The sequence below is a fragment of the Petromyzon marinus genome, chromosome 15, assembly GCF_048934315.1.
Source record: "Petromyzon marinus isolate PM22_M1 ecotype Great Lakes invasive population chromosome 15, UKy_Petmar_22M1.pri1.0, whole genome shotgun sequence".
NCBI classification, from domain to species: Eukaryota; Metazoa; Chordata; class Hyperoartia; order Petromyzontiformes; family Petromyzontidae; genus Petromyzon; species Petromyzon marinus.
The window spans coordinates 1,209,080-1,227,180 of record NC_133681.1 but is presented as its reverse complement, the minus strand read 5'-3'; the positions used below and the strand labels follow the sequence as shown (position 1 = coordinate 1,227,180).

Below are 18,101 nucleotides of genomic sequence, written 5' to 3'. Positions count from 1 at the left end.
CACTATGCCACTATGTCACTATGCCAGTATGTCACTATGCCACTATGCCACTATGTCACTATGCCACTATGTCACTATGTCGCTATGCCACTATGCCGCTGTGTCACTATGCCACTATGTCACTATGCCACTATGTCACTATGTCACTATGCCACTATGTCACTATGCCACTATGTCACTATGTCACTATGCCACTATGCCGCTGTGTCACTATGCCACTATGTCACTATGCCACTATGTCACTATGTCACTATGCCACTATGTCACTATGCCACTATGTCACTATGTCACTATGCCACTATGTCACTATGTCACTATGCCACTATGCCACTATGTCACTATGTCACTATGCCACTATGCCACTATGTCACTATGTCACTATGCCACTATGTCACTATGCCACTATGCCACTATGTCACTATGCCACTATGCCACTATGTCACTATTCCACTATGTCACTATGCACCTATGTCACTATGTCACTATGCCACTATGTCAATATGTCACTATGTCACTATGCAACTATGTCACTACGCCACTATGTCACTACGCCACTATGCCACTACGCGACTATGCCACTATGTCACTATGTCACTATGCAACTATGTCACTACGCCACTATGTCACTACGCCACTATGCGACTATGCCACTATGTCACTATGTCACTATGCCACTATGTCACTATGCCACTATGCCACTATGTCACTATGTCACTATGCCACTATGTCACTATGTCACTATGCCACTATGTCACTATGCCACTATGCCACTATGTCACTATGCCACTATGTCACTATGCCACTATGCCACTATGTCACTATTCCACTATGTCACTATGCACCTATGTCACTGTCACTATGCCACTATGTCACTATGTCACTATGCCACTATGTCACTACGTCACTACGTCACTACGCCACTACGTCACTACGCCACTACGTCACTATTTCAATATGTCACTATGTCACTATGCAACTATGCCACTATGCCACTACGTCACTATGTCACTATGCCACTACGTCACTATGTCACTATGTCACTCTGCGACTATGTCACTATGTCACTACGCCACTATGTCACTATGCCACTATGCGACTATGCCACTATGTCACTATGTCACTATGCCACTATGTCACTATACCACTATGTCACTATGTCACTATGCCACTGACAATATGTCACTATGTCACTATGTCGCTATGTCACTATGTTACGGAGCTGTGACCAACCAAGTTGAATTCCCGTCCGTAGCCAACATCAGCGGCGAACACCTCGACTGGCTCTGGGCCTCCTCTTGGTCCACTTGGCAATGATTGAGTACTTGGAGCGCTACCCCTATCACTACCCATACCTCTATCACTACCTCTACCACCACCCCAATCCCTATCACCACCCATACCTCTATCACTACCTCTACCACCACTCCAATCCCTATCACTACCCATACCCCTATCACTAACCATACCCCTATCACTACTTCTACCCCTATCGCTACCCCAACCCCTATCACTAACCCTACCTCAACCCCTGCTTAGCCACTCCCACCTGTTCTACTGTCACCATAACTACACCACCATCACCACTTGTAACAACAACCCCACGAATTTTCATTATCTCGTCCGCTCTCGTCGTACGTCAGAATGGGGATCTGTGTCTCGACTGGGTCTCGGCGCTGTGCGTGCCGGAGCGATGCGATGGGCACGCCGCACGGGCGGCGCTCGTGTCGAGCGCTCCGTGCCCGCTACCTGACGTGTTAAAGGTGTTGGCGAACGCCTCCACGCTCTGCAGCAGCCTGGAGCTCTCGGTTTTGACGACTTGCACTGCTTCGCTGTTTATCATAGCTGGTGATAGCAGGTTGCTCACAGAGTCCATAAAATTCTGAAACACAAAGACAAAGATTCCACCCCCCCCCCCCCGCCCCCCAGTGTGTACCCTTTAGCAGACCGTTGGAGTGAATTGTGTGAGCGAGTGACACCTGGTGCAGATGGGCAGGATACGCCATGGGAACAACCAACGGAATGCGCACTCGAATGTTACTGGTGGGGTGCAGACCATCAAAAAGTTCAGCACCGGCGGCGTGGCCCCCCTCCCCAACACCCCCCCATGGCCTCACCTTGACCACGGCTCTGCTGAACGAGTGATTGGTGGAGACATTCGCGATGTTCTCGAGGGTTTCGCTGAGGGACTTGACATCTCCTTGGTAGATGGTTTTGTTCGTGGTGACGTTGGTCAAAATTGCCAGGACCTCCGGAACTTTAACGTCCACTTTGCCGAAGCCAGCCTGAAGGTCCTGGGGTGAAACGAGCGAGAAACGGCGTGACCTGGTGGTGACAGCTGTTCGGGGTTTTCCAAGGGGGGTCTTCCCAGGGGGTCTTCCCAGGGGGTCTTCCCAGGGGGTTTTCCCAGGGGGTCTTCCCAGGGGGTCTTCCCAAGGGATCTTCGCAGGGGGTTTTCCCAGGGTCATCCTCTGTAGGTCTCAGAATAAATATGCTCAGAGCGAGTGGATCTTTAACGTCCGCCGTGAAGCAGACGGCCACACACAGTCAGAGTTTGCGAGGGCGCACTGGGGGGACAATGCCCCGTCCAAACTGGACACCTTTATGACTCTATTTTCTGTAGTTTATAATTAAAATGTAAAATGCATTAATAATATGCACCCGCAATTCCCAATGTGAGGGACAAAGCGAACCCCAACCACCACGCCCCCCCCCCCCCCCCCCAAAAAAAAACTTCCAAGCCAAACTCCGCCGATGCATGCCCCGGTAAATAGCACGCCCCGCTCGCTATTAACCGGGGCGGCCAGTGGGCCAGCGCCACGACTCTCCGCGGCAGGCGGCGAGTGCGCTGTCACCTGCCCCCCCCCCCCCCGGACCCTGCAAGCCTTACTTTAATTTCGTTGCTGGCGTTCTTTAAGGCATTGGAGACGCAGTTGTCGGATGGGCTGTCGAATGTCCCGTTCAGAAAGCAATTCCGCTGGATGAATCCGGTGTAGCCCTCTCCGCACGGTATGGTGGCCACGCTACCTATCTTTGTAGCCGGCCACCCATTTACGTTGCAGAGCTTGTCCGCATCTGACAGACATTCAGCGACAGACTGTGGTGAGCATCGGCACTGTTTATCGAGAGCGTCGCCTCCATTAGTGTGTGCATGTGTGCGTGTGTGTGCATGCATGCACTGAGTGCCCACAACAATGAGCAGAGCACTGGGCGGATAAAACACAGCGAAGTGGCACAGTGGGCAGCACAGGTCGTGGATCTGCCAGTCAGGACGCCTATAAATTAGAGCCTAGCAACTCATTGGGCACTTCCTACTAATATGAATCTCAGTCAGCCCAAACCCATAACACCTCACTGTGGCCGTGGCTACCGGTCTCGTGCCACTTTCCAGTCGAGTAGAGAGCTGGAAAATGTTGAGCCACGCAGGATGAGTTTACTCTTGAAGAGAGAGAAACGAGCTAAACCAGGGTCCTTATTTCGTCGTGAACCAGCAGAACATCGCCATTACTCTCACCGCACTTAGGATGGGCAGAGACCACGCAATGCATATTTGAAGGAGGCATCCGCCACGCCGGGCCCGAGCGTTCCGGACACAGCCGCACACGCGCCCGCCACGTACCCGTTGTAAAGACAAGCGTGAGGGTTTTGGAGGTGGAGAAGTTGTCGTCCATCGTGAACGTGCACGTGACCATGATATCGCTGCACGACGAGGGCTTAGACATCAAGTAAGTTGAGCAGCCCGTGGTGAGATTGATGCGTTCTGAGTGAGAACAAAAGAAAAAATCACGTCGGGAATAATGTCACGCAAGGTAAAGCATCGTCGCTCAAGTTGGGGAACGTTGCACCGTCTTCTCGTGGGTTACGCAACTCGCTTTACATAGCAAGTTGTCTTCAGAGGCCTTTGATTAGCAGCGCAGACGCAGACAAAAATCTGTCAAAGCACTACGCATTTTCATATTCACAAAGAGTTATTTTTGCCCTCTGTTGTGTCCTCCAGGTTTAGGGCAGGTCTTCACCAGCCCTTCAATCAATGTGGCCTGTTTTCAGTCTGCTAAGTCTGTAGAACGTTAGATGACTGTTTAGTTTGTGTATTGAGTCATCTCTACAAGATATATAGTTAGTTTGTGTATTGAGTCATCTATACAAGATGTAAAGTTTAGTTTGTGTATTGAGGCATCTATACAAGATTTATAGTTTAGTTTGTGTATTGAGTCATCTATACAAGATTTATAGTTTAGTTTGTGTATTGAGTCATCTATACAAGATTTATAGTTTAGTTTGTGTATTAAGTAATCGCTACAAGATATATATAGTTAGTTTGTGTATTGAGTAATCTCTACAAGATATATAGTTAGCTTGTGTATTGAGTCATCTCTACAAGATTTATAGTTAGTTGCTGTATTGAGTAATCTCTACAAGATGTATAGTTAGTTTGTGTATTGAGCAATCTCTACAAGATTTATAGTTTAGTTTGTGTATTGAGTCATCTCTACAAGATTTATAGTTAGTTTGTGTATTGAGCAATCTCTACAAGATTTATAGTTTAGTTTGTGTATTGAGTCATCTATACAAGATGTATAGTTTAGTTTGTGTATTGAGTCATCTCTACAAGATTTATAGTTTGTGTATTGAGCAATCTCTACAAGATTTATAGTTTAGTTTGTGTATTGAGTCATCTATACAAGATTTATAGTTAGTTTGGTTATTGAGTCATCTCTACAAGATTTATAGTTAGTTTGTGTATTGAGTCATCTATACAAGATGTAAAGTTTAGTTTGTGTATTGAGGCATCTATACAAGATGTATAGTTAGTTTGTGTATTGTGTTATCTATACAAGATTTATAGTTTAGTTTGTGTATTGAGTCATCTATACAAGATTTATAGTTTAGTTTGTGTATTAAGTAATCGCTACAAGATATATAGTTTGTGTATTGAGTCACCTCTACAAGATATATAGTTAGCTTGTGTATTGAGTCATCTCTACAAGATTTATAGTTAGTTGCTGTATTGAGTAATCTCTACAAGATGTATAGTTAGTTTGTGTATTGAGCAATCTCTACAAGATTTATAGTTTAGTTTGTGTATTGAGTCATCTCTACAAGAGTTATATTTAGTTTGTGTATTGAGTCATCTATACAAGATGTATAGTTTAGTTTGTGTATTGAGTCATCTCTACAAGATTTATAGTTAGTTTGTGTATTGAGCAATCTCTAAAAGATGTATAGTTAGTTTGGTTATTGAGTAATCTCTACAAGATGTATAGTTAGTTTGTGTATTGAGTCATCTATACAAGATTTATAGTTTAGTTTGTGTATTGAGTCATCTCTACAAGATGTATAATTAGTTTGTGTATTGAGTAATCTCTACAAGATATATAGTTAGTTTGTGTATTGAGTAATCTCTACAAGATGTATAGTTTAGTTTGTGTATTGAGCAATCTCTACAAGATTTATAGTTAGTTTGTGTATTGAGTCATCCCTACAAGATTTATAGTTAGTTTGTGTATTGAGCAATCTCTACAAGATTTATAGTTTAGTTTGTGTATTGAGTCATCTATACAAGATTTATAGTTAGTTTGTGTATTGAGTCATCTATACAAGATGTATAGTTAGTTTGTGTATTGAGTCATCTCTACAAGATTTATAGTTAGTTTGTGTATTGAGTCATCTATACAAGATTTATAGTTTAGTTTGTGTATTAAGTAATCGCTACAAGATATATAGTTAGTTTGTGTATTGAGTTACCTCTACAAGATATATAGTTAGCTTGTGTATTGAGTCATCTATACAAGATGTATAGTTTAGTTTGTGTATTGAGTCATCTCTACAAGATTTATAGTTAGTTTCTGTATTGAGTAATCTCTACAAGATTTATAGTTAGTTTGTGTATTGAGTAATCTCTATAAGATTTATAGTTTAGTTTGTGTATTGAGCAATCTCTACAAGATTTATAGTTTAGTTTGTGTATTGAGTCATCTCTACAAGATGTATAATTAGTTTGTGTATTGAGTAATCTCTACAAGATATATAGTTAGTTTGTGTATTGAGTAATCTCTACAAGATGTATAGTTTAGTTTGTGTATTGAGCAATCTCTAAAAGATTTATAGTTAGTTTGTGTATTGAGTCATCTCTACAAGATTTATAGTTAGTTTGTGTATTGAGCAATCTCTACAAGATATATAGTTTAGTTTGTGTATTGAGTCATCTCTAAAAGATTTATAGTTAGTTTGTGTATTGAGTCATCTCTACAAGATGTATAGTTAGTTTGTGTATTGAGTCATCTATACAAGATTTTTATAGTTTAGTTTGTGTATTGAGTCATCTCTACAAGATGTATAGTTAGTTTGTGTATTGAGCAATCTCTAAAAGATGTATAGTTAGTTTGTGTATTGAGCAATCTCTACAAGATTTATAGTTTAGTTTGTGTATTGAGTCATCTCTACAAGATTTATAGTTTAGTTTGTGTATTGAGCAATCTCTACAAGATTTATAGTTTAGTTTGTGTATTGAGCAATCTCTACAAGATTTATAGTTTAGTTTGTGTATTGAGCAATCTCTACAAGATTTATAGTTTAGTTTGTGTATTGAGTCATCTATACAAGATTTTTATAGTTTAGTTTGTGTATTGAGTCATCTCTACAAGATGTATAGTTAGTTTGTGTATTGAGCAATCTCTAAAAGATGTATAGTTAGTTTGGTTATTGAGTAATCTCTACAAGATTTATAGTTAGTTTGTGTATTGAGTAATCTCTACAAGATTTATAGTTTAGTTTGTGTATTGAGTCATCTATACAAGATTTATAGTTTGTGTATTGAGTCATCTCTACAAGATTTATAGTTAGTTTGTGTATTGAGCAATCTCTAAAAGATTTATAGTTAGTTTGGTTATTGAGTCGTCTCTACAAGATTTATAGTTTAGTTTATGTATTGAGTCATCTATAAAAGATTTATAGTTAGTTTGTGTATTGAGTAATCTCTACAAGATGTATAGTTAGTTTGTGTATTGAGTCATCTATACAAGATTTTTATAGTTTAGTTTGTGTATTGAGTCATCTCTACAAGATGTATAGTTAGTTTGTGTATTGAGCAATCTCTAAAAGATGTATAGTTAGTTTGGTTATTGAGTAATCTCTACAAGATTTATAGTTAGTTTGTGTATTGAGTCACCTCTACAAGATTTATAGTTAGTTTGTGTATTGAGTCATCTCTACAAGATTTATAGTTAGTTTGTGTATTGAGCAATCTCTAAAAGATGTATAGTTAGTTTGGTTATTGAGTAATCTCTACAAGATTTATAGTTAGATTGTGTATTGAGCAATCTCTAAAAGATTTATAGTAAGTTTGGTTATTGAGTCATCTCTACAATATTTATAGTTAGTTTGTGTATTGAGTCATCTATACAAGATGTATAGTTAGTTTGTGTATTGAGTCATCTATACAAGATGTATAGTTTAGTTTGTGTATTGAGTCATCTCTACAAGATTTATAGTTAGTTTCTGTATTGAGTAATCTCTACAAGATTTATAGTTAGTTTGTGTATTGAGTAATCTCTATAAGATTTATAGTTTAGTTTGTGTATTGAGCAATCTCTACAAGATTTATAGTTTAGTTTGTGTATTGAGTCATCTCTACAAGATGTATAATTAGTTTGTGTATTGAGTAATCTCTACAAGATATATAGTTAGTTTGTGTATTGAGTAATCTCTACAAGATGTATAGTTTAGTTTGTGTATTGAGAAATCTCTAAAAGATTTATAGTTAGTTTGTGTATTGAGTCATCTCTACAAGATTTATAGTTAGTTTGTGTATTGAGCAATCTCTACAAGATATATAGTTTAGTTTGTGTATTGAGTCATCTCTAAAAGATTTATAGTTAGTTTGTGTATTGAGTCATCTCTACAAGATTTATAGTTAGTTTGTGTATTGAGCAATCTCTACAAGATTTATAGTTTAGTTTGTGTATTGAGTCATCTCTACAAGAGTTATAGTTAGTTTGTGTATTGAGCAATCTCTACAAGATTTATAGTTAGTTTGTGTATTGAGCAATCTCTACAAGATTTATAGTTTAGTTTGTGTATTGAGTCATCTCTACAAGATTTATAGTTTAGTTTGTGTATTGAGTCATCTCTACAAGATTTATAGTTTGTGTATTGAGTAATCTCTACAAGATTTATAGTTTAGTTTGTGTATTGAGTCATCTATACAAGATTTATAGTTAGTTTGTGTATTGAGTCATCTCTACAAGATTTATAGTTTAGTTTGTGTATTGAGTCATCTCTACAAGATTTATAGTTTGTGTATTGAGTAATCTCTACAAGATTTATAGTTTAGTTTGTGTATTGAGTCATCTATACAAGATTTATAGTTAGTTTGTGTATTGAGTAATCTCTACAAGATGTATAGTTAGTTTGTGTATTGAGCAATCTCTAAAAGATTTATAGTTAGTTTGGTTATTGAGTAATCTCTACAAGATTTATAGTTAGTTTGTGAATTGAGTCATCTCTACAAGATGTATAGTTTAGTTTGTGTATTGAGCAATCTCTAAAAGATGTATAGTTAGTTTGGTTATTGAGTAATCTCTACAAGATTTATAGTTAGTTTGTGTATTGAGCAATCTCTAAAAGATTTATAGTAAGTTTGGTTATTGAGTCATCTCTACAAGATTTATAGTTAGTTTGTGTATTGAGTCATCTATACAAGATGTATAGTTAGTTTGTGTATTGAGTCATCTATACAAGATGTATAGTTAGTTTGTGTATTGTGTCATCTCTAAAAGATTTATAGTTAGTTTGGTTATTGAGTCATCTCTACAAGATTTATAGTTAGTTTGTGTATTGAGTCATTTCTACAAGATTTATAGTTTAGTTTGTGTATTGAGTCATCTATACAAGATTTATAGTTAGTTTGTGTATTGAGCAATCTCTACAAGATTTATAGTTAGTTTGTGTATTGAGCAATCTCTACAAGATTTATAGTTTAGTTTGTGTATTGAGTCATCTCTACAAGATTTATAGTTTAGTTTGTGTATTGAGCAATCTCTACAAGATTTATAGTTTAGTTTGTGTATTGAGCAATCTCTACAAGATTTATAGTTAGTTTGTGTATTGAGCAATCTCTACAAGATTTATAGTTAGTTTGTGTATTGAGCAATCTCTACAAGATTTATAGTTTAGTTTGTGTATTGAGTCATCTCTACAAGATTTATAGTTTAGTTTGTGTATTGAGCAATCTCTACAAGATTTATAGTTTAGTTTGTGTATTGAGCAATCTCTACAAGATTTATAGTTTAGTTTGTGTATTGAGCAATCTCTACAAGATTTATAGTTTAGTTTGTGTATTGAGTCATCTCTACAAGATTTATAGTTTGTGTATTGAGTAATCTCTACAAGATTTATAGTTTAGTTTGTGTATTGAGTCATCTATACAAGATTTATAGTTTGTGTATTGAGTCATCTCTACAAGATTTATAGTTTAGTTTGTGTATTGAGTCATCTATACAAGATTTATAGTTTGTGTATTGAGTCATCTCTACAAGATTTATAGTTAGTTTGTGTATTGAGCAATCTCTAAAAGATTTATAGTTAGTTTGGTTATTGAGTCGTCTCTACAAGATTTATAGTTTAGTTTATGTATTGAGTCATCTATAAAAGATTTATAGTTAGTTTGTGTATTGAGTAATCTCTACAAGATGTATAGTTAGTTTGTGTATTGAGTCATCTATACAAGATTTTTATAGTTTAGTTTGTGTATTGAGTCATCTCTACAAGATGTATAGTTAGTTTGTGTATTGAGCAATCTCTAAAAGATGTATAGTTAGTTTGGTTATTGAGTAATCTCTACAAGATTTATAGTTAGTTTGTGTATTGAGTCACCTCTACAAGATTTATAGTTAGTTTGTGTATTGAGTCATCTCTACAAGATTTATAGTTAGTTTGTGTATTGAGCAATCTCTAAAAGATGTATAGTTAGTTTGGTTATTGAGTAATCTCTACAAGATTTATAGTTAGTTTGTGTATTGAGCAATCTCTAAAAGATTTATAGTAAGTTTGGTTATTGAGTCATCTCTACAAGATTTATAGTTAGTTTGTGTATTGAGTCATCTATACAAGATGTATAGTTAGTTTGTGTATTGAGTCATCTATACAAGATGTATAGTTAGTTTGTGTATTGTGTCATCTCTAAAAGATTTATAATTAGTTTGGTTATTGAGTCATCTCTACAAGATTTATAGTTAGTTTGTGTATTGAGTCATCTCTACAAGATTTATAGTTTAGTTTGTGTATTGAGTCATCTATACAAGATTTATAGTTAGTTTGTGTATTGAGCAATCTCTACAAGATTTATAGTTAGTTTGTGTATTTAGCAATCTCTACAAGATTTATAGTTTAGTTTGTGTATTGAGTCATCTCTACAAGATTTATAGTTAGTTTCTGTATTGAGTAATCTCTACAAGATTTATAGTTAGTTTGTGTATTGAGTAATCTCTATAAGATTTATAGTTTAGTTTGTGTATTGAGCAATCTCTACAAGATTTATAGTTTAGTTTGTGTATTGAGTCATCTCTACAAGATGTATAATTAGTTTGTGTATTGAGTAATCTCTACAAGATATATAGTTAGTTTGTGTATTGAGTAATCTCTACAAGATGTATAGTTTAGTTTGTGTATTGAGAAATCTCTAAAAGATTTATAGTTAGTTTGTGTATTGAGTCATCTCTACAAGATTTATAGTTAGTTTGTGTATTGAGCAATCTCTACAAGATATATAGTTTAGTTTGTGTATTGAGTCATCTCTAAAAGATTTATAGTTAGTTTGTGTATTGAGTCATCTCTACAAGATTTATAGTTAGTTTGTGTATTGAGCAATCTCTACAAGATTTATAGTTTAGTTTGTGTATTGAGTCATCTATACAAGATGTATAGTTAGTTTGTGTATTGTGTCATCTCTAAAAGATTTATAGTTAGTTTGGTTATTGAGTCATCTCTACAAGATTTATAGTTAGTTTGTGTATTGAGTCATCTCTACAAGATTTATAGTTTAGTTTGTGTATTGAGTCATCTATACAAGATTTATAGTTAGTTTGTGTATTGAGCAATCTCTACAAGATTTATAGTTAGTTTGTGTATTGAGCAATCTCTACAAGATTTATAGTTTAGTTTGTGTATTGAGTCATCTCTACAAGATTTATAGTTTAGTTTGTGTATTGAGCAATCTCTACAAGATTTATAGTTTAGTTTGTGTATTGAGCAATCTCTACAAGATTTATAGTTAGTTTGTGTATTGAGCAATCTCTACAAGATTTATAGTTTAGTTTGTGTATTGAGTCATCTCTACAAGATTTATAGTTTGTGTATTGAGTAATCTCTACAAGATTTATAGTTTAGTTTGTGTATTGAGTCATCTATACAAGATTTATAGTTTGTGTATTGAGTCATCTCTACAAGATTTATAGTTTAGTTTGTGTATTGAGTCATCTATACAAGATTTATAGTTTGTGTATTGAGTCATCTCTACAAGATTTATAGTTAGTTTGTGTATTGAGCAATCTCTAAAAGATTTATAGTTAGTTTGGTTATTGAGTCGTCTCTACAAGATTTATAGTTTAGTTTATGTATTGAGTCATCTATAAAAGATATATAGTTAGTTTGTGTATTGAGTAATCTCTACAAGATGTATAGTTAGTTTGTGTATTGAGTCATCTATACAAGATTTTTATAGTTTAGTTTGTGTATTGAGTCATCTCTACAAGATGTATAGTTAGTTTGTGTATTGAGCAATCTCTAAAAGATGTATAGTTAGTTTGGTTATTGAGTAATCTCTACAAGATTTATAGTTAGTTTGTGTATTGAGTCACCTCTACAAGATTTATAGTTAGTTTGTGTATTGAGTCATCTCTACAAGATTTATAGTTAGTTTGTGTATTGAGCAATCTCTAAAAGATGTATAGTTAGTTTGGTTATTGAGTAATCTCTACAAGATTTATAGTTAGTTTGTGTATTGAGCAATCTCTAAAAGATTTATAGTAAGTTTGGTTATTGAGTCATCTCTACAAGATTTATAGTTAGTTTGTGTATTGAGTCATCTATACAAGATGTATAGTTAGTTTGTGTATTGAGTCATCTATACAAGATGTATAGTTAGTTTGTGTATTGTGTCATCTCTAAAAGATTTATAATTAGTTTGGTTATTGAGTCATCTCTACAAGATTTATAGTTAGTTTGTGTATTGAGTCATCTCTACAAGATTTATAGTTTAGTTTGTGTATTGAGTCATCTATACAAGATTTATAGTTAGTTTGTGTATTGAGCAATCTCTACAAGATTTATAGTTAGTTTGTGTATTTAGCAATCTCTACAAGATTTATAGTTTAGTTTGTGTATTGAGTCATCTCTACAAGATTTATAGTTAGTTTCTGTATTGAGTAATCTCTACAAGATTTATAGTTAGTTTGTGTATTGAGTAATCTCTATAAGATTTATAGTTTAGTTTGTGTATTGAGCAATCTCTACAAGATTTATAGTTTAGTTTGTGTATTGAGTCATCTCTACAAGATGTATAATTAGTTTGTGTATTGAGTAATCTCTACAAGATATATAGTTAGTTTGTGTATTGAGTAATCTCTACAAGATGTATAGTTTAGTTTGTGTATTGAGAAATCTCTAAAAGATTTATAGTTAGTTTGTGTATTGAGTCATCTCTACAAGATTTATAGTTAGTTTGTGTATTGAGCAATCTCTACAAGATATATAGTTTAGTTTGTGTATTGAGTCATCTCTAAAAGATTTATAGTTAGTTTGTGTATTGAGTCATCTCTACAAGATTTATAGTTAGTTTGTGTATTGAGCAATCTCTACAAGATTTATAGTTTAGTTTGTGTATTGAGTCATCTATACAAGATGTATAGTTAGTTTGTGTATTGTGTCATCTCTAAAAGATTTATAGTTAGTTTGGTTATTGAGTCATCTCTACAAGATTTATAGTTAGTTTGTGTATTGAGTCATCTCTACAAGATTTATAGTTTAGTTTGTGTATTGAGTCATCTATACAAGATTTATAGTTAGTTTGTGTATTGAGCAATCTCTACAAGATTTATAGTTAGTTTGTGTATTGAGCAATCTCTACAAGATTTATAGTTTAGTTTGTGTATTGAGTCATCTCTACAAGATTTATAGTTTAGTTTGTGTATTGAGCAATCTCTACAAGATTTATAGTTTAGTTTGTGTATTGAGCAATCTCTACAAGATTTATAGTTAGTTTGTGTATTGAGCAATCTCTACAAGATTTATAGTTAGTTTGTGTATTGAGCAATCTCTACAAGATTTATAGTTTAGTTTGTGTATTGAGTCATCTCTACAAGATTTATAGTTTAGTTTGTGTATTGAGCAATCTCTACAAGATTTATAGTTTAGTTTGTGTATTGAGCAATCTCTACAAGATTTATAGTTTAGTTTGTGTATTGAGCAATCTCTACAAGATTTATAGTTTAGTTTGTGTATTGAGTCATCTCTACAAGATTTATAGTTTGTGTATTGAGTAATCTCTACAAGATTTATAGTTTAGTTTGTGTATTGAGTCATCTATACAAGATTTATAGTTTGTGTATTGAGTCATCTCTACAAGATTTATAGTTAGTTTGTGTATTGAGCAATCTCTAAAAGATTTATAGTTAGTTTGGTTATTGAGTCGTCTCTACAAGATTTATAGTTTAGTTTATGTATTGAGTCATCTATAAAAAATGTATAGTTAGTTTGTGTATTGAGTAATCTCTACAAGATGTATAGTTAGTTTGTGTATTGAGTCATCTATACAAGATTTTTATAGTTTAGTTTGTGTATTGAGTCATCTCTACAAGATGTATAGTTAGTTTGTGTATTGAGCAATCTCTAAAAGATGTATAGTTAGTTTGGTTATTGAGTAATCTCTACAAGATTTATAGTTAGTTTGTGTATTGAGTCACCTCTACAAGATTTATAGTTAGTTTGTGTATTGAGTCATCTCTACAAGATTTATAGTTAGTTTGTGTATTGAGCAATCTCTAAAAGATGTATAGTTAGTTTGGTTATTGAGTAATCTCTACAAGATTTATAGTTAGTTTGTGTATTGAGCAATCTCTAAAAGATTTATAGTAAGTTTGGTTATTGAGTCATCTCTACAAGATTTATAGTTAGTTTGTGTATTGAGTCATCTATACAAGATGTATAGTTAGTTTGTGTATTGAGTCATCTATACAAGATGTATAGTTAGTTTGTGTATTGTGTCATCTCTAAAAGATTTATAATTAGTTTGGTTATTGAGTCATCTCTACAAGATTTATAGTTAGTTTGTGTATTGAGTCATCTCTACAAGATTTATAGTTTAGTTTGTGTATTGAGTCATCTATACAAGATTTATAGTTAGTTTGTGTATTGAGCAATCTCTACAAGATTTATAGTTAGTTTGTGTATTTAGCAATCTCTACAAGATTTATAGTTTAGTTTGTGTATTGAGTCATCTCTACAAGATATATAGTAAGTTTGTGTATTGAGTCATCTCTACAAGATTTATAGTTTAGTTTGTGTATTGAGTCATCTATACAAGATTTATAGTTTGTGTATTGAGTAATCTCTACAAGATTTATAGTTTAGTTTGTGTATTGAGTCATCTCTACAAGATTTATAGTTTAGTTTGTGTATTGAGCAATCTCTACAAGATTTATAGTTTAGTTTGTGTATTGAGCAATCTCTACAAGATTTATAGTTTAGTTTGTGTATTGAGCAATCTCTACAAGATTTATAGTTTAGTTTGTGTATTGAGTCATCTCTACAAGATTTATAGTTTGTGTATTGAGTAATCTCTACAAGATTTATAGTTTAGTTTGTGTATTGAGTCATCTATACAAGATTTATAGTTTGTGTATTGAGTCATCTCTACAAGATTTATAGTTAGTTTGTGTATTGAGCAATCTCTAAAAGATTTACAGTTAGTTTGGTTATTGAGTCGTCTCTACAAGATTTATAGTTTAGTTTATGTATTGAGTCATCTATAAAAGATTTATAGTTAGTTTGTGTATTGAGTAATCTCTACAAGATGTATAGTTAGTTTGTGTATTGAGTCATCTATACAAGATTTTTATAGTTTAGTTTGTGTATTGAGTCATCTCTACAAGATGTATAGTTAGTTTGTGTATTGAGCAATCTCTAAAAGATGTATAGTTAGTTTGGTTATTGAGTAATCTCTACAAGATTTATAGTTAGTTTGTGTATTGAGTCACCTCTACAAGATTTATAGTTAGTTTGTGTATTGAGTCATCTCTACAAGATTTATAGTTAGTTTGTGTATTGAGCAATCTCTAAAAGATGTATAGTTAGTTTGGTTATTGAGTAATCTCTACAAGATTTATAGTTAGTTTGTGTATTGAGCAATCTCTAAAAGATTTATAGTAAGTTTGGTTATTGAGTCATCTCTACAAGATTTATAGTTAGTTTGTGTATTGAGTCATCTATACAAGATGTATAGTTAGTTTGTGTATTGAGTCATCTATACAAGATGTATAGTTAGTTTGTGTATTGTGTCATCTCTAAAAGATTTATAATTAGTTTGGTTATTGAGTCATCTCTACAAGATTTATAGTTAGTTTGTGTATTGAGTCACCTCTACAAGATTTATAGTTAGTTTGTGTATTGAGTCATCTCTACAAGATTTATAGTTAGTTTGTGTATTGAGCAATCTCTAAAAGATGTATAGTTAGTTTGGTTATTGAGTAATCTCTACAAGATTTATAGTTAGTTTGTGTATTGAGCAATCTCTAAAAGATTTATAGTAAGTTTGGTTATTGAGTCATCTCTACAAGATTTATAGTTAGTTTGTGTATTGAGTCATCTATACAAGATGTATAGTTAGTTTGTGTATTGAGTCATCTATACAAGATGTATAGTTAGTTTGTGTATTGTGTCATCTCTAAAAGATTTATAATTAGTTTGGTTATTGAGTCATCTCTACAAGATTTATAGTTAGTTTGTGTATTGAGTCATCTCTACAAGATTTATAGTTTAGTTTGTGTATTGAGTCATCTATACAAGATTTATAGTTAGTTTGTGTATTGAGCAATCTCTACAAGATTTATAGTTAGTTTGTGTATTTAGCAATCTCTACAAGATTTATAGTTTAGTTTGTGTATTGAGTCATCTCTACAAGATTTATAGTTAGTTTCTGTATTGAGTAATCTCTACAAGATTTATAGTTAGTTTGTGTATTGAGTAATCTCTATAAGATTTATAGTTTAGCTTGTGTATTGAGCAATCTCTACAAGATTTATAGTTTAGTTTGTGTATTGAGTCATCTCTACAAGATGTATAATTAGTTTGTGTATTGAGTAATCTCTACAAGATATATAGTTAGTTTGTGTATTGAGTAATCTCTACAAGATGTATAGTTTAGTTTGTGTATTGAGAAATCTCTAAAAGATTTATAGTTAGTTTGTGTATTGAGTCATCTCTACAAGATTTATAGTTAGTTTGTGTATTGAGCAATCTCTACAAGATATATAGTTTAGTTTGTGTATTGAGTCATCTCTAAAAGATTTATAGTTAGTTTGTGTATTGAGTCATCTCTACAAGATTTATAGTTAGTTTGTGTATTGAGCAATCTCTACAAGATTTATAGTTTAGTTTGTGTATTGAGTCATCTATACAAGATGTATAGTTAGTTTGTGTATTGTGTCATCTCTAAAAGATTTATAGTTAGTTTGGTTATTGAGTCATCTCTACAAGATTTATAGTTAGTTTGTGTATTGAGTCATCTCTACAAGATTTATAGTTTAGTTTGTGTATTGAGTCATCTATACAAGATTTATAGTTAGTTTGTGTATTGAGCAATCTCTACAAGATTTATAGTTAGTTTGTGTATTGAGCAATCTCTACAAGATTTATAGTTTAGTTTGTGTATTGAGTCATCTCTACAAGATTTATAGTTTAGTTTGTGTATTGAGCAATCTCTACAAGATTTATAGTTTAGTTTGTGTATTGAGCAATCTCTACAAGATTTATAGTTAGTTTGTGTATTGAGCAATCTCTACAAGATTTATAGTTTAGTTTGTGTATTGAGTCATCTCTACAAGATTTATAGTTTGTGTATTGAGTAATCTCTACAAGATTTATAGTTTAGTTTGTGTATTGAGTCATCTATACAAGATTTATAGTTTGTGTATTGAGTCATCTCTACAAGATTTATAGTTTAGTTTGTGTATTGAGTCATCTATACAAGATTTATAGTTTGTGTATTGAGTCATCTCTACAAGATTTATAGTTAGTTTGTGTATTGAGCAATCTCTAAAAGATGTATAGTTAGTTTGGTTATTGAGTCGTCTCTACAAGATTTATAGTTTAGTTTATGTATTGAGTCATCTATAAAAGATATATAGTTAGTTTGTGTATTGAGTAATCTCTACAAGATGTATAGTTAGTTTGTGTATTGAGTCATCTATACAAGATTTTTATAGTTTAGTTTGTGTATTGAGTCATCTCTACAAGATGTATAGTTAGTTTGTGTATTGAGCAATCTCTAAAAGATGTATAGTTAGTTTGGTTATTGAGTAATCTCTACAAGATTTATAGTTAGTTTGTGTATTGAGTCACCTCTACAAGATTTATAGTTAGTTTGTGTATTGAGTCATCTCTACAAGATTTATAGTTAGTTTGTGTATTGAGCAATCTCTAAAAGATGTATAGTTAGTTTGGTTATTGAGTAATCTCTACAAGATTTATAGTTAGTTTGTGTATTGAGCAATCTCTAAAAGATTTATAGTAAGTTTGGTTATTGAGTCATCTCTACAAGATTTATAGTTAGTTTGTGTATTGAGTCATCTATACAAGATGTATAGTTAGTTTGTGTATTGAGTCATCTATACAAGATGTATAGTTAGTTTGTGTATTGTGTCATCTCTAAAAGATTTATAATTAGTTTGGTTATTGAGTCATCTCTACAAGATTTATAGTTAGTTTGTGTATTGAGTCATCTCTACAAGATTTATAGTTTAGTTTGTGTATTGAGTCATCTATACAAGATTTATAGTTAGTTTGTGTATTGAGCAATCTCTACAAGATTTATAGTTAGTTTGTGTATTTAG

The 18,101-nt window shown here is 33.1% G+C and overlaps 1 protein-coding gene across 3 annotated transcripts in view; it reads right to left on the bottom strand.

The window, feature by feature from the left end:
• LOC116942553 (adhesion G-protein coupled receptor F1-like) overlaps nt 1-18,101 on the bottom strand; it is an 85,475-nt gene that overhangs the window by 20,742 nt on the left and 46,632 nt on the right. For all 3 annotated transcript variants that reach the window (XM_032954600.2, XM_032954601.2, XM_076067185.1), the window contains 4 exons: nt 3,617-3,757; nt 2,888-3,072; nt 2,115-2,291; nt 1,747-1,879 (listed from right to left, as the gene is read on the bottom strand). In XM_032954600.2, coding sequence (XP_032810491.2) covers nt 1,747-1,879; nt 2,115-2,291; nt 2,888-3,072; nt 3,617-3,757 — 636 coding nt within the window. The remainder of the gene's footprint in view (nt 1-1,746; nt 1,880-2,114; nt 2,292-2,887; nt 3,073-3,616; nt 3,758-18,101) is intronic.